Source organism: Leuciscus leuciscus (genome assembly GCF_965113295.1).
Source record: "Leuciscus leuciscus genome assembly, chromosome: 7".
NCBI classification, from domain to species: Eukaryota; Metazoa; Chordata; class Actinopteri; order Cypriniformes; family Leuciscidae; genus Leuciscus; species Leuciscus leuciscus.
The window spans coordinates 3,334,640-3,360,434 of NC_138731.1; the positions used below are offsets into that span (position 1 = coordinate 3,334,640).

General features: G+C 42.2%; 2 protein-coding genes across 4 annotated transcripts in view; both read right to left on the reverse strand.

The window, feature by feature from the left end:
* The window catches only part of LOC309503442 (uncharacterized protein), a 149,859-nt gene that overhangs the window by 113,678 nt on the left and 10,386 nt on the right, over nt 1-25,795 (reverse strand). The gene's annotated exons all lie outside the window — the stretch shown is intronic.
* The window catches only part of LOC309503419 (uncharacterized protein), an 82,953-nt gene that overhangs the window by 16,110 nt on the left and 41,048 nt on the right, over nt 1-25,795 (reverse strand). For 2 of the 3 annotated variants that reach the window (XM_082176240.1, XM_082176241.1), the window contains one exon: nt 5,966-7,600. The exons of the other annotated variant lie outside the window; for it this stretch is intronic. In XM_082176240.1, the coding sequence (XP_082032366.1) occupies nt 6,801-7,600 (800 nt within the window). In that variant the 3' untranslated portion in view covers nt 5,966-6,800. Of the gene's footprint in view, nt 1-5,965; nt 7,601-25,795 lie in introns of those variants that run through there. 3 annotated transcript variants of the gene reach the window in all.

Genomic DNA, 25,795 nt, shown 5'->3' on the forward strand with positions numbered 1-25,795 from the left:
ATAGGACACTATTAACAGGATTATATGCATGAAACCATTCAGAAAAATTTGGGCACAAATGGGTTAATTTAGAACATAATTTAAGTGTCAAAAATATGTGCGCTGTTCAGTTACAAAGTTTAACTTAAGCAAAACAAACTTTTTCTTAAAAATCCACAACACACAACAAATTGTTTGTTTGTTCAATTCATCTTCAATTATCTTGTATCTACTGTATATTTTACATTCAGTGCCTGTGAGCAGGAGGTTTTTGTATTTAAACTATGCGGCTTTGACATGGCATCCATTAAAAATAAAACCAGGCACCTATTCTTTACCAAGCCTTGACTAGAATGGCCACAGTCAGCTCCGGTGGCCGTGTTGGAGCCGTAATGCGCTGCAGACGTGTGCAGTGTAAATAAGGTGTAAGATGTGTAGAACTACATCTGCCCTCACGACCAGAGCGTATGCCGCGAATGGTCAAGCTGGATCCGCCCTTCATACTATGGCGGTCCTTCAAGTCTACCAGGCAAAGATCCCCCACCATGGATAAAACTGGTCCTGAACGGTGTCCTTCAATGAGCTGGGCAGCATGACCGACCTGATGTCTATGACCCAAGTCTATGAACCAAGTGATTGGTCGTGCCATGGCCAGATTGGTGGTCCCCGAGGGCCGGAAATCACGGACGCCGACAAGGACAAATGAAAAAGGTTCAAACAACTTTCTACAAACAAGTTTTTTAATAAAACAAACTCAGGTAATCCAAAGGCAAGCATGTGACATAACAGTGTCTTCACAAACAATAGCAGACCACAACTGAAAGAAAAGGAGGAACTTAAATACACAGGGTGATTGAACTCAAATGACGAACAGGTGGTGACTTGTTAATCAGAAACCATAGTAACAAATGAGTAGCGGGAAACTGGAACAAAGAAAAACAGGAGACTGATCAAAACAAATAGAAAGTTAATGAAAATGAAACAAAAACAGACAGTACAGTGCATGTAGTTTCATTTTTTTAATCTTGAAATAAACATGTATATGTTCTGTATCACTCTGTGTTGTGTTTGTTTTCTTTTTCTGTTTAGTAGATAACTGAGTCTTTAAATCTCCTTTGTAGAAGCTTGTACTAGGCATAAATAGTCCTCACTTTAGACAAGCTAGCTGACAACTACTAAATGTTTTATAACTACCTGAATTAATCATGTATTACAGTAGGAAAGCATGCTAATAAAGCATTTATTAACCCACTCAGTAACTATTACTATATGTCTAAAATAATAAGATGTATAAATGTACATTTAAATAGATTATTAATCACTTACTTACACTTTCTAAATGATCTTATGAACCACTGACAACTAAATAACTGGTTTGTAAATAATGTAATAATTTAGAAATGATAAATTGATTGTTTATAAAGTATGAAAATACAATTATTAAACTGTTCATATGTTAATATAAAACATCAAGGAGAGACTGAAATTCTGCTGGAAGAACAAGGGTTAGACAGCAGAAGACTGGTGCAAAGTTATTTTTTCTCTGATGAATCCCCCTTCCAACTGTATGGGACATTTGGATAATCAATTGTCTGGAGAAGAAAAGGTGAACGCTACCATGAGTCCTGTGTCGTGCCAACAGTAAAGCATCCTGAGACCATCTGTGTGTGTGGTTGCTTTTCATTCAAGGAAGCAGTTTCTCTCACAATTCTGCCCAGAAGCACCTTGTCACAAGGCAAGAGTGATAATTGGGGAACTCGTGGACAGCAAATGGCTGAGTGCTCCAGTGTGTGTGTTCAAGATGTCACCAGATGAGCCCCAACAGTGGCCATATTCTAGTCCAGATTGAAGACATTACCAATTCATTCTCTAACTTAAAATGAAGCAAAGAATGCCGTGTTCTTATTCCATTCTGTTTTTGTAATTTTATGTATAATCATTCAGTTACATTATGCCATTTCACAGCAAGACAGCATTATCAATACGTGAACCGCTTCTCTCCTGTGCAAGTACTTGTGTGAGCCTTAAGATTTCCTTTTCGTGAAAAACTCTTGCCACACAGTTTACAGATGAAAGGCTTCTCTCCAGTGTGAAGTCTCATGTGAGTGTTGAGGCTTCTTTTACAACTGAAACTTTCCACAGTGATGACTATGGAAGTAAAATAATGTCAAATGTTTTTGAAATAAAAAGCCTGTTGAATTGCACTACTTGAAAAAAAATAGGCATTGCATTAACCACGCTTGCATTTTAATGCATTGTATTTTTAGGGCTTGCATTTTTATGGGCTGAAATTCAACATGGTTGAATATTTAAGCTGTGAATATTTCAATTAAAAACATTTCAAACACCTTTTCATTATTAAAAATTCAATAATCCATATTCACCTTTCATATTTCACTTCCAAAATATTCAAATTGTTTAAAAATACAACCAATAATGTTCAACAGGCAATTTTCGGTCCATTTTATTTCGCTTTGCAAATTCGCTTCCACAAATTCAGTGGTTCAAATTCGACAGTAAATTCAACATTGACGTCCAGGAACTGCAGGAAAAGCAGTAGATTGCCGAGCATACTCTCCATCTGCTGTTAGTCGACCTCACCAGCAGGGGGTGCAAAAGCGCGTGTTGAAGACCAGCAACAGTTAGAACAAGTCATTCATTCATAAAACTCATTTACAGCAATGTAAGTGTATTTGTGATTATTATGACGGCTGTTTTATGTTAAATTCAGTGCCTTCACGGTTACTTTTCCTGTGTAGCCTACATGCATCTTTCTCTACCGTGAACGAGATTATAATGTCATTCCCCGATACGGATATACAGATCCAATGTTACATTTTTGAGGTTGACATATATTTCTCTTGGTTGTTTAGTTGCCTTAACTTTATATTGTGGCGATGTGCTGCATGCAGGCTATTAGGGTTTCCCTCAATACTTCAGGATTCCCCTGCTGGATACAACGCTTAACGTAGCTTAATGGACTACAGTGATGTAAAAGACCAAACTCGCAGGCAAGCAGATGGACTCAGAATAACGCGCAAAGCTTAATGCTGAGCGTTTCCCAGTGATAGACTGGCATAAAGTTTGCTTGATGTTGGACATTCGCACATTTAGGGACCGTCTCTAAAGTGTATACGACTTTGGTACACGTTTCTAACTCCGATAGCATTTGAATAGAACGACTTAGTCATAAAACCAACTGTAAAGTGTTCATGTAGTGTCAGGCATAATGCGCACCCTTTGGCTTTTTTATATTTATTCAAATAAATGTAAGTTTGATATTGAAGTTAGAAACGTGTATGCCAATGTTGTATGCAACTTTAGAGACGGTCCCTAAATGTGCGAATGTCCAATGTCAAGCCAATTTTACATTTAGCAGACGCTTTTATCCAAAGCGATTACAGTTAAACTAACAATAGGACAACAATATGCAAGTGCTATGACAGTTTAAGCGAATGCAATACACGTAGGCATACTATATATATATATATATATATATATACTGTATATAGAGAGAGAGAGAGAGAGAGAGAATAGAATAGAATAGAATAGAAGAGAAAGTGTTAGTATTAATTGATCAAGTGTTTTATGCCAGTATGTCACGAAACGCTCAGCATGAAACTTTGCGCGTTAAGTTCATATTCTGAGTCCATCTTCTTGCCTGTAGCTTATATAGTAGCCTACAGCCTACTTCCCCAATAAGGTGCAAGATTGGTCTTTCATATCACTGTATTAGTCCATTAAGCTACGTTAAGCGTTTTGTCCCAACGGAAGGGGAATCCTTGAGTATGAGGTATTGAGGGAAACCGATTATAATCCCGTTCATGGTAGAGAAAGCTGATGACATGTAGGCTGCTACAGGGAAAGTAACAATGAAGTTATTAAATGAAACATAAACACAGCTTTTGTGTGTTTATCATCTTTTCCGCATATACTGACACAGATAATCATTTTCATTTTATGAATGAATGTCTTCGTCAACAACAAGCGCTTTTGCACCATCTGCTGGTGAGGTCGACTAACAGCAGATGGAGAGTATGCTCGGCAATCTACTGCTTTTCCTGCAGTTCCTGGACGTCAATGTTGAATTTACTGTCGAATTTGAACCACTGAATTTGTGGAAGCGAATTTGCAAAGCGAAATAAAATGGACCGAAAATTGCCTGTTGAATATTATTGGTTGTATTTTTAAACAGTTTGAATATTTTGGAAGTGAAATATGAAAGGTGAATATGGATTATTGAATTTTTAATAATGAAAAGGTGTTTGAAATGTTTTTAATTGAAATATTCACAGCTTAAATATTCAACCATGTTGAATTTCAGCCCATAAAAATGCAAGCCCTAAAAATACAATGCATTAAAATGCAAGCATGGTTAATGCAATGCCTATTTTTTTTCATTTACATTTTTACATTTACATTTAGTCATTTAGCAGACGCTTTTATCCAAAGCGACTTACAAATTAGGACTAAATTAAGCGAGTCATCATAAAGAGGCAAAAACAACAACAACGCAAGAAGTGCTCAAAATACGAAGTTCAGGTATTATTCAGAGTAGCTTAAGTCTGATAAGTGATGTTTCAAAGGGAAAGGAATTTTTTTTTTATTTTTAAAAATTTTTTTTTAATTTTTTTTATAAGGTTAAGTGCTCACGGAAGAGATGGGTTTTCAGCTGTCTTTTGAATGTTGTCAGGGATTCTGCATTCCGGATGAGGGTGGGGAGAGCGTTCCACCAGCATGGAACTGTGAATGAGAATGTTCTGGAAAGTGATTTTGTGGCTTTCTGTGATGGAACCACGAGACGTCGCTCGTTGACCGATCGTAGGTGTCTGGTAGGGATGTAGACTCGTAGGAGTGAGTGAAAGTAGGAGGGAGCTGAGCCTGTGATAGTTCTGTAAGCAAGCGTCAATGCCTTGAACTTGATGCGAGCAGCGAGAGGTAGCCAGTGTAGAGAGATGAACAGAGGAGTGACGTGGGCCCTCTTGGGCTCGGTGAAGACAAGACGAGCTGCAGCATTCTGGATCACATTTTCAAGTAGTGCAATTCAACAGGCTTTTTATTTAAAAAACATTTGACATTATTTTACTTCCATAGATGACATATAAAACTGTTCTCTCCTGAGTGAATCCTCATGTGGCAATTAAGAGTTACTTTACGTGTGAAACTTTCCACACTGATCACATTTTTTTCAACGGTTTCTCTCCAGTGTGAATGATAATGTGATACTGTAAGCCCGTCTATTGGTCCAATGAGTGTTTCCAATAATACGGGGAAGGTTTCTCTGCGTATTACTTGTCTTTCCTTTTCGCAACACAAGATTAAATACAATATATTTTCTCACATGTATTGGCTCATTATTTCATCTGACTCCAGAAATGAAAAATATTTTAATGATGTTTGTGCATCATTAAACGTGAACGAATATTTGATTATTCTTTTAAACTCTGATTATATTTTACCCGCTTAGATCAGGAAACTATATCGCTCTGAGGTACCTTTTTCTCGCAAGGCCTCACGGCACAATTTCGCCAGTCCCAGTCATCACAACAGAGGTAATTGGCTAAATATCTGGGATTTGCCGTATTCACACGTACACAATCAAAGATACGTAAATAGCCCCCTTGAATGCCTCCTCAGGAACTTAATTCAATCGTTTTACTTTAGTAGAGGTCTTGACCACCATTAAAAGACGTTAGTCACTCAACTTTACTTTTCTTAAAATGGCTTTGGCTTGGCCAAGCTCGTGGCATTCCACGTACACTTATCTAAAGTAACATTAAATTAGAACAGAGGTAATAAGACGCACCCAAATCTAGGTTGATCAAACAGCATTTGCTGATTCTAGATGAAAAAAAACTCGTCTCTGCATCCAAACACACTTGAATTTGATACCAGATATTAGTCCTCACTAATCTCTGACGCAAACTTGTGGAAATATACGAATCCGATAATCTACTTGGGAAAACAATCTCAGAGTCAGTCAGAATAAAGTCAAACGTTTACAATTTATTGACCAGGTAATGAAGCAATAATTAAAAATCCAATTCATAAGAATAAAATAATCAGTTAAGCATATCATAACAACAATTCAGAAATAGAGGAATTTGTAGAAATGATTACCTGGCAACAAAAATTACACACAGCAGTTGTGTGGGAAGTCAACCTACAGACTCCCCGAACTTTTCTGCTCCTTTTCCTTATATACCCAGATAATTCAATATTCTTACCAAATGGTGGCATCTGTCATTATAATTAGATTTTGGTTCCCTATTGAGGGGTTCACAACTGTGAGATCAGAATTTGAACTTGAATGGGTTCTTGTTTTACATACAGGAGGTATAGTCTGAATGGAGGATCTGGGGGAGGGAACACCTTTTAGGGACACATCACTTTTCTCATATTTTATAACTTTTCATTATGGTTGGGAGAATGAGACCATGTTACCAGGCGCACTGAGACACTTTAAATGATATCAAACATGCATAGTTACTTCTTGTACATACTTAACATTGCATAGGTTTTCAGTGTATTTCAGGTGAGGAGGAGGAGGGGGATGAAGGGGAGATAAAAGGTGTGTGTGAAGTGTGAGCTGCACTGTGTGCTGCGTCTCGGAAGTTCCTGTTACATATGCAGGAGATAGTTCAAGTGTTAATTCTCAGGAGGGCCTTTTGTTTCATTGAGGGGTCAATCAGACATACTGGCACCAGCCTTACAATACCTAAGATATACAACTGTTGTGAAACTTTTCTCCAGTGGGAATTTGTCATGTGGGAATTAAGGGTGTTTTTATGTGCAAAACTCTGTCCACAATGAGAGCAATTTTAAGGCTTTTCTCCAGTGTGAATTCTCATGTGGGCTTTAAGATTTTTTTTTTGAGTGAAAATCTTTCCACACTGTTGGCATGTGAAACGGCTGTCTCCAGTGTGAATTCTGATGTGGACGTTAAGGTTTTGTTTTTGATTGAAACTCTTTCCACACTGTTGGCATGTGAAAGGCTTCTCTCCAGTGTGAATTCTCATGTGGGACTTAAGGGTATGTTTATGTGCAAAACTCTGTCCACAATGAGAGCAATTATGAGGCTTTTCTCCAGTGTGAATTCTCATGTGGGCTTTACGGTTTTGTCTTTGAGTGAAACTCTTTCCACATTGTTGACAGGTGAAAGGACTCTCTCCAGTGTGAATTCTCATGTGGACATTAAGGTTTCGTTTTTGAGTGAAACTCTTTCCACAATGTTGGCAGATGAAGTGGCTGTCTCCAGTGTGAATTCTGATGTGGATTTTAAGGTTTTGTTTTTGAGTGAAACTCTTTCCACACTGTTGGCAGGCAAAACGTCTCTCTCCAGTGTGAATTCTCATGTGGACTTTAAGGCTTTGTATTTGAGTGAAACTCTTTCCACATTGTTGGCATGTGAAAGGCTTCTCTCCAGTGTGAACCATCATGTGGGATTTAAGGTTTCGTTTTTGACTGAAACCTTTTCCACATTGATTGCAAGTGAAATAACTGTTAGGTTTGGTTTTCTGAGTCTTTTCCATCTTTGTTGATTTCTCTCCAGTCTTGAAATCATGATGTTCATCTTCCATATTATTCAGTTCTTGACTCTCCTCTTTCAGTGGCATCAGGTCTAAAGCAAAAAAAGACAGACAAGTTAACACCAGTTTAATGGCAACACACAGCTGACAAAAGAAGCAGTTTAATCACGCACATCCCAGTCAAGTACGGGTGCTGGATCTCATATATAATGCAAGTAACAAAGTAAAGATCCGCACACCGGAGAGCTCCCATTTAGAACATTTATTAATGTGTAACGTTTCGGGCCTTTCGCGGCCCTTCCTCGGCCCTTAAGTGGCCACGTGGGGGTAGTTGTTTTATTATTATTAGCCTTTTATTATCATTATTATACCTTTGAATTGGTATAATACCTAGCATGTGTTGTTTTATTAACCTATTTCATAAAAAAATATATCCTGTTGTGTTACAAATTAATACATTTCTTATTGTTCACCACAGAGTTGGTGGTCAAACCAGCCCTGATCATCTCGGTTCTGGACCCTCGTCAAAAACATCTACCTTCTTTCACAAAAGGAGAAAATAAATCCCAGCAAAATCAAAACTTATAGAAATATGTGCTACTGTGGAAATATCCTGTGGAAATGGATCCAACGGAAGGAGATAAGACAGCGCTGTCCGCTGCCAAAGCTGGAGACCCAGAAGCAGAGGTGGACACCTATATGAGAGACAATACATGCTCTTAGGATACTAATCCTCTTCACTGGTGGAAAGCTAATCAAATGCACTTCATGAGGCTGACCACCCTAGCGATGCGCTCTCTCTGTATTTCTGGGACATCAGTACCATCTGATCAGGTGTTCCCTTGAGCGGGTCTAACCTTAAACAGACTTAATTTAAGTGAATCATTGTAGCCAATCACAGACAAATCCAATGAGCACGTGAACACAATGGCCAATCAGAGGTGTTTAATGATTCGCTCAACAGTGCTCAAAGTGTCACAATTTAAAAATGTAAGTACCGACTTGGTACCGAAGTCAGTACTTTGAGAACTCTACCAACTAGATAACTAAGGAGGCAAAACAGGAACTCAATACAATGAGAATGAAATCAAAATGGAGCATTACTGACTGTCAGAGATAAAGTTGCGCAAAACGAATGCTATCTTGACTGAAGGATGTGCTTCAACAGCAGCTGTTGCCGCCATCTACTACTGTGGTTAAAGTTTTCTATGCACGATTTGACAGATTCACAAGACTGATTACTTTCTCCCTATCCAATCACATTGATGGATACAAATAAAATGAAAACAAGCATGTAACGACCACAAACGAAGAGAAAATAGCAGAGTAGAGTTACAGTGGGTACGGAAAGTATTCAGACCCCCTTACATTTTTCACTCTTTGTTATATTGCAGCCATTTGCTAAAATCATTTAAGTTCTTTTTTTTTCTCATTATTGTACACACAGCACCCCATATTGACAGAAAAACACAGAATTGTTGACATTTTTGCACATTTATTAAAAAGGAAAAACTGAAATATCACATGGTCCTAAGTATTCAGACCCTTTGCTCATTATTTAGTAGAAGCACCCTTTTGATCTAATACAGCCATGAGTCTTTTTGGGAAAGATGCAACAAGTTTTTCACACCTGGATTTGGATATCCTCCGCCATTCCTCCTTGCAGATCCTCTCCAGTTCTGTCAGGTTGGATGGTAAACGTTGGTGGACAGCCATTTTCAGGTCTCTCCAGAGATGCTCAATTGGGTTTAAGTCAGGGCTCTGGCTGGGCCATTCAAGAACAGTCACAGAGTAGTTGTGAAGCCACTCCTTCGTTATTTTAGCTGTGTGCTTAGGGTCATTGTCTTGTTGGAAGGTGAACCTTCGGCCCAGTCTGAGGTCCAGAGCACTCTGGAGAAGGTTTTCGTCCAGGATATCCCTGTACTTGGCTGCATTCATCTTTCCCTCGATTGCAACCAGTCGTCCTGTCCCTGCACATACCGCATAGAATTAAGGCCAAAAAGTTCTATCTTGGTCTCATCAGACCAGAGAATCTTATTTATCACCATCTTGGAGTCCTTCAGGTGTTTTTTTAGCAAACTCCATGCAGGCTTTCATGTGTCTTGCACTGAGGAGAGGCTTCCGTCGGGCCACTCTGCCATAAAGCCCCGACTGGTGGATGGCTGCAGTGATGGTTGACTTACTACAACTTTCTCCCATCTCCCGACTGCATCTCTGGAGCTCAGCCACAGTGATCTTTGGGTTCTTCTTTACCTCTCTCACCAAGGCTCTTCTCCCCCGATAGCTCAGTTTGGCCGGAAAGCCAGCTCTAGGAATGGTTCTGGTCGTCCCAAACGTCTTCCATTTAAGGATTATGGAGGCCACTGTGCTCTTAGGAACCTTAAGTGCAGCAGACATTTTTTGTAACCTTGGCCAGATCTGTGCCTTGCCACAATTCTGTCTCTGAGCTCTTCAGGCAGTTCCTTTGACCTCATGATTCTCATTTGCTCTGACATGCACTGTGAGCTGTAAGGTCTTATATAGACAGGGGTGTGGCTATCAGTATAATCAAACACAGCTGGACTCAAATGAAGGTGTAGAACTATCTCAAGGATGATCAGAAGAAATGGACAGCACCTGAGTTAAATATATGAGTGTCACAGCAAAGGGTCTGAATACTTAGGACCATGTGATATTTCAGTTTTTCTTTTTTAATAAATGTGCAAAAATGTCAACAATTCTGTGTTTTTCTGTCAATATGGGGTGCTGTGTGTACAATAATGAGGAAAAAAAATGAACAAATGATTTTAGCAAATGGCTGCAATATAACAAAGAGTGAAACATTTAAGGGGGTCTGAATACATTCCGTACCCACTGTACATCATTTTAACGTACTTGTGTAAAAGTACAACATTTTTAAACTACTTAAAGAACAATATCAAATCAAATCTACTTTATTAGAGTAATGTGAGTATTTGTAATCACTTCACACCCCTGCTGATATGTTGCTGATTTACTTCTGTCCTTACGAGTTTGTTTTATACACCGTTCTATAGTCCTATAGGTACGCTTGAAAAACAAAAATGAAAACAATAAATTAACTATGATTATTATAAAAAACAGCCTTCTTAAAGTCAACACGAAACAGTAATTGCAATATTTTTTGCCCTGTTGTGATGTACACTATATTGCCAAAAGTTTTGGGACGTATAGCTTTACATGCACATGAACTTTAACGACATCCCATTCTTAATCCGTAGGGTTTAATATGGAGTTGGCCCACCCTTTGCAGCTATAACAGCTTCAACTCTTCTGGGAAGTATTTACACAAGGTTTAGGAGTGTGTTTATGGGAATTTTTGGCCATTCGTCTAGAAGCGTATTTGGAGGTCAGGCACTGATGTTGGATGAGAAGGTCTGGCTCGCAGTCTCACTCTAATTCATCCCAAAGGTGTTCTATCGGCTTGAGGTCAGGAATCTGTGCAGGCCAGTTCCTCCACATCAAACTCGCTCATCCATGTCTTTATGGACCTGCTTTGTGCACTGGTGCGCAGTCATGTTAGAAAAGGAACATCCCCAAACTATCCCACCAAGTTGGGAGCATGAAATTGTCCAAAATGTCTTGGTATGCTGAAGCATTAAGAGTTCCTTTCACTGGAACTAAGGGGTCAAGCCCAACCTCTGAAAAACAACCCCACACCATAATTCCCCATCCACCAAACTTTACACTTGGCATAATGCAGTCAGGCAAGTACCGTTCTCCTGGCAACCGCAAAACCCAGACTCGTCCATCGGATCGCCAGACAGAGAAGCGTGATTCGTCACTCAAGAGAACATGTCTCCACTGCTCTAGAGTCTAGTGGCGGCGTGCTTTACACCACTGCATCCTTTGCATTGCACTTGGTGATGTAAGACTTGAATGCAGATGCTTCATTTCATTATGGAAAGTGCTGGGCTCAGGGTTCGTACGAGTGCTTGAAATCCTTGAAAATGCTTGTATTTTGATGTTGTGTTTTCAAGGTTTAAAAGTGCTTAAATTTTGGATTAAATGCTTTAAAATGCTTGAAATTGTAAATATATTTCTTTCACAACAAATACCTATCTGACTGAATAGTTAGCTTATTAAATGGAGAAATAAAATGTAGCCCTTCAGATACAGAGCGATTTGCACTACACGGGCCTGAGCAAAAGTAGGCGGGGTATTCATTTTGATTTCCGCGCTGTTGCACAGACAAACTGCCGTTTATTTTTGGCCTCGCGGGTAATCGTCACAGAGCGCAGCGGCAAAAGTTGAACTATTTTCAACTTTGACCGCGGCATGCGTGGTCTGCTTTGGTCGACGCAGCAACAAAACGTCCTCGCGCAAGTTATTGAAATAAATGGGTGTCATAGCACAGCGCATTCCGCGTCCTGTCTGAAATGGCCATTAGTGACAGAGTACTTGGTGTGATAATGTAATATTAGTATTGCATGTATGTTATGGCACGTACATTTGTGCAGTGAACATAGCCAAAGTTACAGCACTGTAACTGTAACGTTAACTACCCGCAACTTAAATACAAGTATACAAGTAGTCTACTGTAAGGTTGAGGATGGCCTTATGCAATATTTACACTGCTCTATTCCAGTAGATAAATGTATATGTCTTGGCAATGAAATAACTTTTTATTTTATTGTATTAATATAGGCTATTTATCAGGCAAGTGCCTGTGCACTGTCAGAGTCTTCTGGGTTAAAATGGAATTACAGGTTGTTGTTGCACTGTCTCAGATTTTGTTCAAACCTTGTCTATATCAAGAATGTGTCCCAAAACCAAGGCCTGTAAAATATTTCTGATCAAATCCTATGTCTTCATATTTTCAGCCCTAGAAATTACATTATCTGGGAAGCAATATTTGGACATTAATATAATGAAAAGTATTATTCATAGGCATTATCTACTTAGTGATACATTTTGAAAAATAAAACTTGTGATTTGCTTAAATATCTGATCCTTCTGCTATTACGAAACACAATTTTGCCTGTTTATAGCATTATCTCTTTTAATGTGATAAAAACACTAAATAATAATTTTGACTATGTATTGGTATGTAATTTACGGTGGTGTGGTGCTGGAAAAAGCTTTAAAATGTACCTTGAAAGTGCTTGAATTTGACCTTGGAAAAGGTGTATGTACCCTGTGGGCTCATGTTTTTGCTTCAAGCTTACAAGCTTATAGTCACAGAACATGTACGACACTTATACACTATCCAAATATTATACACTACATAATAGCCTACTTCATAAATTACCCAGTCTTTCGATGACGACGTTTGCTATAAAAAAGCTAATTAAATTAAAGCTCCGATCACCTTAAAATGTTGCATGCTTGTTTAAAATGTTATGTCACATATGCTCACCAATTTTCGTGAAGTTCTGAGTTTTCGTTTAGGATTTATAGGCCTTTGAGTATTTTTTGCCAAGCACATTTTTTTAATGATCCTGTTATAGCTACCCAAAGGGTAAAGTTTTTTTGATAAATATTGATGTAGAGAGTCCAGAGAATTGTACTGCACTCGTTTGGTTCTGATTGTGCGAAAAACCTAGGACTAGTTCCCAAAAGTAGGTTTTTAACATAATTGCAAGTATTTAATGAACAAATTGATTGACAGCAGTGGTTACTGAGGCAAAGTTGTTCAGTATGAGGAGATCTATCAAATGATATGCATCATGTGATTACAGAACCGTAAAACTCGTTAGCGTCAACTAGTGGCTGATTTCTTACAGACCTCTAGGACCATGAGTCGAACATGCCCATCGAGATTTGTTCTGATCAGCTTTCTTTAACCATGTCTTATAGGTGCACAATCTTCATTGGCTGATGGCGGCCATGTTTTTCGAGATATGCCAATGTTCTCATAGACATACATGGCACCTTGGACCAAGACAGTGCATACCAATTTTCAAGTCAATCGGACTAACGGGTTGGGTGGTTATAGCCCTTTTCATGTTTATTTCATGTTATAGCGCTTCCTACAGTGCTCAATCGTCATAATTTTTTGACTGTATGTGACCAGAGATTGTGCCCATACAAAGGCAATTTATTATTGGAAATATATGTTTATTAAAGGTTTTTAACAGTTATAGTGCCACCTATGGTGTGACCATTTTTTTTATAATTATTTTAAATACATGTTTAGTAACAAAATGCTCATGTTACTTGTAGTCTGAAATGGCTTTTACAAAAGAAGAAAAATTATTAGATTTCTGCATGTTCTAAACATGTACAGATAAAATAGCACATTAAGATTACATTTATTTGAATGCATTAGTGAGTGTATGATTGCACTGTATGTGCAGCGTCTCTCTACTAATAGTGAAGCTGTACTAATAGTGATATCTGTGGTGATGATTTCTGTGGGAATAAAAAAATAAAAATAATTAAGAAATAAAGAATTAAAATGACAAATAATATTGCATTAAGATATGAGTTACAATAACATGATTTGCAATAGTAATAATATCAATAATGCACGATACACACAGATTACACTATCAGGTCTGTGTCTTACATAAATATCAATATATTCAATGCAAAGTGCAAGAATACAGTAAATTCAACGAAACGATTGTAAAATAAACACACCTGGCCCAGTATGACAATAACCCCATGGCTAATGCTTATTAGCGCATTTCTAGCAATTTTGGTTCCTATGACAAGCTTTCTGACAACAGTGATTAACTTACCTGTTTAATGAACTGTTGAACTATTTTAGTGAGCAGAATGAACCAATGAGTGGTCTTCTGGTGATTGAAATGTAAATGAAAAGCTTGAACAATAATACTTAATACACTCTAGGCATGCTTGAACACACACATAAATACATTTTGTTGTAGATATATTTAAAATAAAAGACAGATTAAAAAATATTGCAAATATCCACTGTATAACACAATTTTCAGGTTTAATTTTAATCATTAAGAGGCAGAAATGTTCAAACTGAGAGCTCAAATGAAGTAATAAACTCTGACAAAATATGATTGTTTTATAATAGTGATTTTCATGCAAGTAATTTTATATTGTCTAAATATATATGCAAAAGCACATGTGAAAAGACTTTATGAAGTAGAATGGCGAGCAGAGGGCAGTAGAAGACCCCTTATTGGCTCACTTTCATTTTGAACTACCTGGTTTCACCAGTATTCTGCACTATATCAAACCAGTTTTTTCATGTTAACTATATAATGCATGCTTACACACACACACACACATAAAGTCTGATCACCATAAAATGTTGTGTGTTTGTGTAAAGGATGGTTTTGTGTGTAAACTTGAATTGTTTTTGTGGTAGTTTGATGTCATACTGTGATGTGTTTGTGCACTCTGTTCTATTCACTAGAGACTTGAAGTATGTGTAGATGGAAGGGTTTGTGTTTCTAACATTGGAGAAGTGTAACAACCAATACATAGTTGTTAAATTGGTAATTGCTCTATATGCCTATATATTAGGGCTTTGACTCCGAACTTCGTTATTCGAATATAATTCGAATATTTAAAATGGATCCGGTCCAGGAGCGGTGCGTACACAGCAGTGCAGAGATCGTTTCCACACCGAGTCTATTTCTGCTGTGCTGCAAGCGCATGTTTCGTGGTCAAAATGAACACAGATTGACCTGAAAATGTAGTAATTTCACCATAAATGCGTTTACTTAAATAAAATGTAGTAATCTCACCATAAATGTATTTAATTAAAAATTTATATATTTTTTTTTTCACAGTCATCTTTTTACTTTAAGACCGGGGTAAAGCAAGGAAAACGCTCTCGGTTACTAACGTAACCTCGGTTCTCTCTAGATGAGGGAACGAGTGTTGCGTAAGCTAGCTTACGCTACGGGAAAAACCCTTTTCTCGAAAATACTGAAGCCAAAAAATTATCCTTAATTTTTGCATAAGTTTAAAACGCATTGCTGCATAAGCAGACCTAGGCAGAGCGGCTCGCGCGCCTATTGGTTGCTCAGCAGCAACTGCTGCAACCTATCCAGGACCTGCTCGTGACGAAACACCAATGAGGGCGCGGGCGCCCGTGCGCGTCACGTCCCGCCAGAATGGGCGTGGCTACAGGCTATAAAAGCAGGCCCGTGAGGTTGTTCTCTGGTTTTTTAATCTGAAGCGAACCAGAAGTAGCACAAGCACGGCAGGGTTACGCAACACTCGTTCCCTCATCTAGAGAGAACCGAGGTTACGTTAGTAACCGAGAGCGTTCTCTTACGAGAGTACTCTCGTGTTGCGTAAGCTAGCTTACGCTACGGGAACCCAATGTAAAACGCCGTGCGTGCTAGAGAAGATCCACATGCACGTTCCCAAGGGCATGTGCCCGGGGACAAACGTAAGTGGTAATATCTGGGCCGATGAGGGTTGGGCCCAGGGAGAGATAACCATTCCAGGGTGTGGGAATGGGTGCTTAATACAATAGAACAGCCAGGTACATCCGTGGGCTGAACTAAGAATGATAACACTGCCTGTCAGCCACCTGAACCCGAAGGACAGGTGAAAAACGATCACAGACAGGAAGACCTGGTCTGTCGATCTGGAGCCTGTGTATAACACAAACCACACACAGTCTGTGTCGATCTGCAGCGAGAGCGAACAGAGCTAGTATGTTAGACTGACAACAGTTTAGCCTGTAGGGCAGGCACCTCCAGGTTATAAAACCTGATAAATGTAGACGGAGAGGCCCAGCCCGCCGACATACAAATATCATGGAGCGAGACTCCGCGAGACCACGCCCACGACGAGGCCATGCCTCTGGTGGAGTGCGCTCTGACGCCCAGAGGGAAATGAAGGTTCTTAGACCTATAAGCCATAGCGATAGCGTCAACTATCCATCTGGACAGGCTCTGTTTCGATGTGGCTAAGCCCTTAGTGCGGCCACCGAACGAAACGAAGAGCTGCTCTGACTGCCTGAAAGCATCAGACCATTCGACATATATTCTCAGCGCCCTGACGGGGCAGAGAAAATTCACATTGTCCTCACCCTCAGATCTCGGAAGAGCTGACAGTGAAATGATCTGTGATCTGAACGGAGTGGAAAGCACTTTGGGGACATAACCGTGCCTCGGTTTAAGGATGACTTTAGAGTCATTAGGCCCAAACTCCAAGCACGAAGCACTCACAGAGAGCGCGTGAAGGTCACCCACTCGCTTAACTGAAGCGAGAGCCATGAGAAAAGCGGTCTTCAGTGAAAGATACCGCAAATCCACGAACTGAAGGGGTTCAAAGGGTTCGCCCTTCATGGCTTCCAGGACCAAGGAGAGGTCCCAGGCTGGAACCAGAGGGGGCTGAGGAGGATTTAACCTCCTAGCTCCTCTTAGGAACCTAACAATGAGGTCGTCTCTACCCAGTGACCGGCCATGCAAAGGTTTTGTAAACGCCGCAATGGCCGCCACATACACTTTGAGCGTGGAGGGGGACCTGCCCTCGTCCAAAAGCTCTTGCAGAAAGGAGAGAACCTCTGCAACGCTACAGCGCTGTGGGTCTAAGTTTCGGGCCGAGCACCAGCCGGAAAACACTGACCATTTAGAGGCGTAGAGCCTTCTCGTAGAGGGTGCTCTAGCCTGAGTAATTGTGTTCAACACTGCCGCTGGGAGGTCAGCGGGTACCCGTTGATGGCCCATGCATGCAGGGCCCATAAGTCGGGGCGCGGGTGCCAGATCGCGCCCCTGGCCTGGGAGAGGAGATCTTTCCTCACCGGAATCGGCCACGGGGTCGTGCTCGTCAGTTGCATCAGCTCTGAGAACCACACTTGATTCCTCCAGAGCGGCGCCACGAGGAGCACAGAGCATTTGCTCTCCCTGATGCGCTTGATTGCCTGTGGTAACATCGCGATCGGGGGAAAAGCATAGAGCGGACGGCTGGGCCAGTCGTGGGCCAGCGCATCTCTCTGTTTCGTGAAGAATACTGGGCAGTGCGCGTTCTCCGTCGACGCAAAGAGGTCGACATCCGCTCTGCCGAAGATGTCCCATAGTAACTGGGCTATCTGAGGGTGCAGGGACCATTCCCCGGGGGGAACGTTGTCCCTGGACAGCATGTCTGGGCCCACATTTTGGGAGCCCGGGACATGTGACGCTCTCAGTGAGCGCAGGTTGTGACGGGCCCACAAGAGGAGGCGTTCCGCCAGCTTGTGAAGGCTCCGTGACCTGAGACCGCCCTGGCGGTTGATGTATGACACCACTGACATGTTGTCCGTGCGGACCAAAACGTTGTGGCCTTTGAGGACGGGGAGAAAGTATCTCAAGGCATTTTCGACCGCTTTCATCTCCAGACAGTTTATGTGTAGGCGCCTTTCTGAGGCTGCCCACAGACCAAACACTGGTCTGCCCTCGTAGAGGGCGCCCCAACCTGAGTTGGATGCGTCTGTCGAGATTACTTTTCGTCTCGAAGCCATGCCCAGATCCACTCCTGACTGATACCAGTCTGCCGCCTTCCAGGGATTCAGTGCTGTGACACAGTTCTGAGTTACCCTGAGGCGAACGCGGCCAGCGGACCATGCTCGCAGCGGGACCCGCGTCTTCAGCCAGTGCTGCAGAGGGCGCATGAAAAGCAAGCCCAGCTGAAGCACTGCCGAGGCCGAAGCCATAAGACCCAGCATCCTCTGAAAACGTTTGAGAGGAAAAATGCTGCCGGTCCTGAAAGCTGCAGCTGAGCGCTGAATCTGCAGCGCGCGCTGTGACGTCAGCCGCGCTGTCATTGACACAGAGTCTAAGTCTGTTCCCAGAAAAGAGATTCTCTGGCTGGGAGACAGTAAACTCTTGGTCCAGTTGATTTGGAGACCCAAATCCCGTAAATGGTCGAGTAATAGAGCCCTGTGCGCTATTAACTCTGACTCTGACTGGGCTAGAATAAGCCAGTCGTCCAGATAGTTCAGTATTCGCATCCCCCGTTGTCTCAGGGGAGCGAGCGCTGCATCCATACACTTCGTGAATGTACGGGGTGCTAAGGACAGACCGAACGGTAGGACGGTGTACTGATAGCTCAGCCCCATGAAGGCGAATCGCAAGAAAGGCCTGTGATGGGGCGCTATTTGAATCTGAAAATATGCGTCTTTCAGATCCACAGAGATAAACCAGTCCCTCGGGCGAATTTGCGCGAGAATCTGACTGGTCGTGAGCATTTTGAACGATCTCTGCATAAGGGCTCTGTTCAGCCGTCTGAGATCTAGGATGGGTCTGAGACCGCCATCCTTCTTTGGAACGAGGAAATATCTGCTGTAAAAACCTGCCTCGCTCAGTGTGTGAGGGACGGCTTCTACGGCTCGTTTCTCTAACAGTTTCGCAATCTCGGCGCGAAGTAGGTGTGCTACTTCGCTGTTCACCGTGGTTTCGACCCTGGCTCGAAAGCGAGGGGGTCTGCGAGCGAACTGTAGTGAATAGCCTCGTTCTACCGTGTTCAGTACCCATTCTGACACGCCCGGCAGCTCCCTCCATGCCTTTATGTGAAAAGCTAGAGGGAGAATAACGCGCGGGCTGTTGTCGCTGTGTGTGTGTGGCACATATCTCACAGCGCCTGAGAGAGAGCGCGCGCTCATGGAGGCGCGCGCGCTTCGCACACACATAACACAGCTCGTGTCTGGTAGAGGGTGATTTACACACGGGACACGTTTTGTGTTTATTGACGGGGGCTCTGAATGAGTGCTTATCACAGAGCAGCCCGTGTTTGTGTGTAGGGATGAGCGCTGTACAGCGGGCACCTTTCCCACATTCAAAACACACACGGCGCGAGCCGAGTTTATGGATATGGGCCGTGAATGAGTGTGAGTCACTGAGTCGGCCGTGTTTGTATGTAGGTGCGAACACTGTGGAGTGGGCACATGACCTACATTTATAACACCATCGGCGTGAGCCGGATAAACAGACAGAATGCTCTTTCTGTGATTTATTTGGGCGGCCGTAAAAACGGCCTTTGGGCACAGGCGAGCGTGTTGTGTAACGGGCTTGTTGGCTGTGAAATACACATCTCCAGTCGCCTCTGCTGAGGGAACTGTGAGAGCGAGGCGCGCTGATTTTGATGGCGGTCCGGCCGCAGCGGGACTCGACCATCTTCGTCTTCCTTACGCAGTCAGGAAGACTTTGAGGGCTCTGCCTTCAGTACAACCTTGGACCGGGGTCCCCGAGGGGGAGGCGGTCCGTGGCGGCTGGAAGAGCGTGAGCGCTGGGAATCCCTCGGCTGACGGCGCTGTGAGGCTGACGGTGGGGGAGGCTGTGGCGCTGATTTCCGGTTGGGCGGCTGTTTAGAGCGACCCGTAGCGGAACTGGAGCGCTTCGGCAAGAAATGCCGCATAGCCTGGGAGGTTTTCTGAACCTCAGAGTACCGTTCCGAAAACCCCTTGACAGCCGGGCCGAAGAGACCGGATGGCGCCACGGGCGCGTCGAGGAAAGTGGCTCTGTCGGACTCCTTCATGTCGGACAGCGTTAACCACAAGTGTCTCTCGGTGACAGTGAGAGACGCCATATTCCTCCCGATGGCCTGAGCAGCGGACTTAGTGGCTCGTAGCGCTAAGTCGGTCGCGCTCCTGAGGTCATTAAAATTCTCAGGGTTCGGGCCCGCCTCGTCCATTTTACGGAGAAGGTCGGCCTGATAGACCTGAAGCACGGCCATTGTGTGAAGTGCAGACGCGGCTTGACCGGCGGCGGTGTAGGCGCGACCGATCAAAGCCGAAGTAGTCCTGCAGGCTTTGGAAGGCAGTGAAGGATGAGACTGCCATCCGGCGGAAGGCGGGCAGAGGTGCGTGGCTACCGGTTCCTCGACCGGAGGAATGCAGAGGTAGCCCTTGTCTTTCGCGCCGTCTACCAGAGAGAGCGTCGAAGAGACAGTAGAACGCAGCCTGGCAGAAAATGGCGCCTTCCAGCTCTTAGTGAGCTCCTCGTGGAGCTCCGGAAGAAAGGGGGCAGGCCTCGTGTGAGGCGTCGAGCGGCGGCCTGGCAGAAAGCAACCGTCCAGCCTGCTGGGTGCAGGCTCGTCAGGAAGCGACCAATCGAGGCCGAGGTCCTCCACGGCCTTGGTCCTCCACGGCCTTGGTCCTCCACGGCCTTGGTAAGCAGGCGAAGAAGCTCAGCGTCGAATGTAGACCGCACACCGCTCGATTCCTGAAGAGAAGGGGCGGGGTCCGGAATGGAGCCCGACCAGCCTTCGCAATCAGAAGCCAGGATAGAGCAGCTGTCCCCTTCTGCGTCATCTCCCCCCGACTCGATATCCACAGCGGGCGGCTGGCCGGCCGTGATAGAGGTGGGGGATGCAGAGAGCGATGCACACGGGGAGAGATCCGGCATGCAAGCGCTCGCGGCAGATGCCTCCGGTGTTCTCTGTGAACGGCGCTTTTTACGGCGCGGCCCAGAAGAGAGAAGCGGAGGGGCGGGATCCACGCTGAAAGATGCTAGGCGAGCCCGCAGGGTCGCCATAGACATCACTTCACATTCCGGGCAGCCGCCCAGGGAAAGCGCGTGGTCCGCGTGTGTCTGTCCCAGGCAGGAAACGCACAGGATGTGGCGGTCCCCGTCGCTGAGATCGGCTCGGCAGGAGCCGCATTTTTTTTTAGATGCAAGCGTGTGTAACGTAACACGCGGTAGTGAAAAGGATATTTGGCGCCGGATAGCGCAGCAGGAACGGCAGAGGAAGCGGCGAGATGGCCGGCTTGAAGCTCGTCCCGCTGAAGGCTCTTCGACGGCGCAGCTTCTCCGGAGAACAGCGAGGTGAGTGTCCACTTCGCTGAAGAGTTGAAAAATCAGAGAACAACCTCACGGGCCTGCTTTTATAGCCTGTAGCCACGCCCATTCTGGCGGGACGTGACGCGCACGGGCGCCCGCGCCCTCATTGGTGCTTCGTCACGAGCAGGTCCTGGATAGGTTGCAGCAGTTGCTGCTGAGCAACCAATAGGCGCGCGAGCCGCTCTGCCTAGGTCTGCTTATGCAGCAATGCATTTTAAACTTATGCAAAAATTAAGGATAATTTTTTGGCTTCAGTATTCTCGAGAAAAGGGTTTTTCCCGTAGCGTAAGCTAGCTTACGCAACACGAGAGTACTCTCGTAAGAGAACTACAATTTACCTCAACAAGACGACATAATGAACAACACTTGTCTCATTTGTGGAGGTGGAAAAACAAGTTCTTTGTGACATGCAAGATTTATTGTATTAAAATTTAAATGCAAAAGAAAAGGCATGAGAGTCGGCTGTTTTTGTGAATTTTAAGTTTTAATTTAAAATGTTTGCGATTTTAATAAGTACATGGTTAAATATTTCACCACTTGCTTGAGCAACTTAATATATAATTATATAGAAGTAATGCATCGAATAATACGTCTATTAAAGAGTGTATGTGTGTATAAAGAGAATCACAATGCTGACAACACTTTTTTAAAATAAAAGTTGCTTATAACTTCTGGATTTGAAATACAAATAGTGAGTATGTGTTTGTGGTGTAGCCGTGGATCAGTAACGCACTGCAAAAGCAGCATATGTGAAGGCACTATAGCGCGTGCTGCTCCTGCACCGCATACACACTGCAACACGCACCGCATACGTACTGCAAACGGAGTATGTGTGAAACGAGCATTAGCGTCCTGGTTAGCGCTTATTTTGTATACCAAAACAATGGCCTGCGCCAACGCCTACAACAACCACGCCTGACGAGGAGTTCAAAATCTACACTCCTGAAAATTTGAAAAGCAATGTGTGGCTCTACTTTGGGTTACCAAAGAAACAGGGTAAAATCACAAGTAAGGACAAAGTCCATTTTTTTATAAATAAACTTGTGTTTTTCTTCTGAAAACATCATTGCCTGCCTATTGACATTGACTGATACACTGCCCTCTGGTGGACAGAACATATACAACTTAAGTTTGATACCAATATAGGTCTTACTAAAGGCATTTTAATGGTCAAAATATTATTAATAAATATTTGTAATATATTTGAATATTAATATTAATAAACAAACGAAATGCGAATATGATTTTTGGGCAAAAGTCAAAGCCCTATTATATATATATATATCAGAGCATATGAGCAGAGTGGAACGGTGAGAATCGCAGCTCATCGCTCACGGAACTGTTCACCCCTCCGCTCCCCCGCTCTAAGCTACATCAGGCCGCTCCGCTCATTATCGCTCAGCGCTCAACGCAGTTTGCTCCGCGCTCCACTCAAATCGCCCCCCCCGCTCGCTCCGAAAAAGGAAAAAAAATCTACATGTATATCACTTTTAGCTTAGACCACAGCCTTACCTCCTAAACAACTAATGAGCAACAACAACATTTTTCAAATAGAAATGTTTTATTTCAAATATTTACAAATTAGGCCTATGTAAGAAGGAATATAGCCTACACAAAAAGTCCTGAAAAATTTAACGAATAAATAGGCCTAATAATATAAATACAAATTATAAACAAAAATATACATAAAAGTTTTAAAAGTAAATGAACTATTAGGCCAGAATTTTGATGTGTACTTTTGCGTAACGATTAAAATTGGCTTATATCCATTGTACACACAAACTGCTGTAAAATTAAATGAATAAATGGGCCTAATAATATTAATAAAATTTATATATATATATAAAAAAAAAAAAAATGCATAAACGTTTTAAAAGTAAATTAACTATTAGGCCAAAATTCTTATAACTGAACTTTTGCGCAGCGCGCAGGATTAAAATTAAATTGGCTTGTATCAATTGTTTGAATATTACGCTATATTTCATTTACACTTTGTTACAAGTTACCGTATTCAATTTGCTAACCTTTTGCTTTCTTTCCAGCGTGTTCACGAAGCACACTGCATGTTTTCGAGAGATGTGTCTTTTTAGATTCCAAAATGAATCTTTACTGACTGAAACGATGTCTCCACATTTGTTTTCTTGTACCACATTATCATTGTTAGTTTTATATTAATAGTACTCCATTATTGAGCCGAGTTTTTACTGAAAATAGTCTACTGATGATGACTGTAGAAGACAGATGGATTCTGGATCAGGCTTGACTGAGCATGCTTCAGACTCGTGCTGTGAGCAGAGCGAAATTGGAGCGGGAAATAGAATTAAAAAAAAAAATCCTTTTAAAAATGCCGCTCTGCGCTCTGTCCAAGATCCGCCCGCTCCCGCTCCACTCCACTCACATGCTCTATATACAGTATATATAGTGCAAGAGCCCAGTAGGTGGCGCTAATGCAAGTGTAAAATTAGCTAATGCTAAAGAAATGTAGAAGAAGCAGCGGCAAGGTAAAGCTGTAGCATGTGCAAAATGGGTTCTCCGGTCAAAAAACTTAAGGTTGAGGAAAGTAAAGACGTTATTTGTGGATATGTGCACAATGTCAGTCCTGTGAAAAAAGCATCTCGGACTGGTAACAACTTTTTTAATGCAGTTTTTCAAACCAGCCGCGATGACTTTCATAATATCGTTGTTTTCGCGGCAGAGAAACGGACATCTTTTTTGCAGGCAAATAAGAATAAAAGCCCAGTGAAATTACAAAAAAATCAAACACTGCGTCAGTGAGTATCCATTCAGTTATTATGTAAATATTTACGCTTTTCTGTAATGTTACTGTTTAATAATATGTGTATTAATCTGGTTGTTTTCCCAGGCAGAGATGGCGGAGAATTTGACATCCAGTGCGGTGGCTCTACCGACATTTCTGTGGTGCTCAACCTTGGCTTTCCCATTAAAAACCCACCGGTGAAATATAAGACGTGAATGGCCCCGAAGCAGAACGTAAGAAGTTACTGATTTGTTTTGCTATTAATTTAGTAGTAATTTGTTTAAGTAGGGTATATTGAGCGTTTGTATACATGGTGTGATTGGTTTAAGCAGTATTGTATTGATTTATGTAAAAGTAGGCTATATAAACAGCTTCTTATAGGTGGTTAAGCTTATAGTTTGAAAGCATTTAGTAAGTTTAAGATGTTTATATAAATGTCAGGGTTTATCAGAGGAATATAGAATGTAATGTGAGATTTGAATGCAGTTTTTTTTTTTTTTTTTTTTATGGTGAGTGCCATACACGTGCTTAAAGCGTGCGTGCAGCCGCATACTAGAAGCGTGTGCAAATAATCGAAACGTGCGCAGTGAAAGCTTTCTGTCTGTGCTTGAGTGTTTAAAGTTTGTCATGTTTTAAATGAACTTATACAAGAAGTAGAACGCGTCAGTCATATTATTTGATGTGTGCAGTCGGTGTTAAAGTGAGTGCAGCATAGTACACTGGTTTGGTGCTGTCAGCAAGGCCGCATTAATGCACGGGCTTACCTGGGCTGAAGCCCAGGGGCCTCCCAAGTTCAGGGGCCTCCCATGTTCAGGTTCATGATGAGCTGAAAAGGTCATCTTTTTTTTTACTTGTCAGATTGTGTCGCTGTATGTCGCTAGTCGCTTGTGGGCGTTGGTAGTGCTGTCGCTCTAATGTTATTGTTATGGTGCGTTCACACCAAACGCGAATAGAGCGTCTGGCGCGAGTGATTTCATGTCAATGCAAAGACGCGTTTACGCGCGTCTAGATGTCCCGCGGCGCGAATGAGGAGACTGCTCGTCTGGCCACATCTATACAAAACACCATCACAAGTGATATTATACAACTATATAATTTTAATTTGACTAGGAATTAGGCTCAAAAGAAACAGTATGCTGTTGGGAGAGTGTTTTTATATTACCACACACAGTGTTCAGGGATTAAATCATTTACTAGATTAACGATCGATCAATCTACAAATTAAACTCACTCATACTGTCATAAATTACTAAAACGTCATCCGAATTTGACAAATAATAAATTGTCTTGTCCCTAATAGTCAACATAATGCAGAGGAAACTGTCAAATGAACTGCAGCAGTGCTAAACTTGCATCATAAAACTACAACACTCGAACTATAAATGTGTGAATGAAACTCACTGAGACTGTCGACAGTTTCTTTTCCATGCATTATTTTATTATATCCATGTTTGTGGTTAGTTACAGTCAAATCATATAAAACAGTGAAATCGCCCTTGAACTCTTCGGTCTTGCCTGCACTGCACTCGAGACGGTGACGGGAGCTGAGCGCCACTGAAAGGCTTCTTTCCTATTGGTTGTCACTCGCGAAAATCGCTTCTCATTTGCATAAAGTTGAAATTTAGTTGCTGTGTGTGGTTGTTAAATAAAGTGTCTTGTGTTTATGTGCTCAGTGATATGTTAATAACAATATTAAAATTAAAAACAATATTAAAAAACTCACTGTTGTAGGTCTCGAAAGAAACTAATGCATTTTGTGATGTAGATTACCTAGATAGGCTTTTACACTTTTTTTAAATGAGACTCTATAA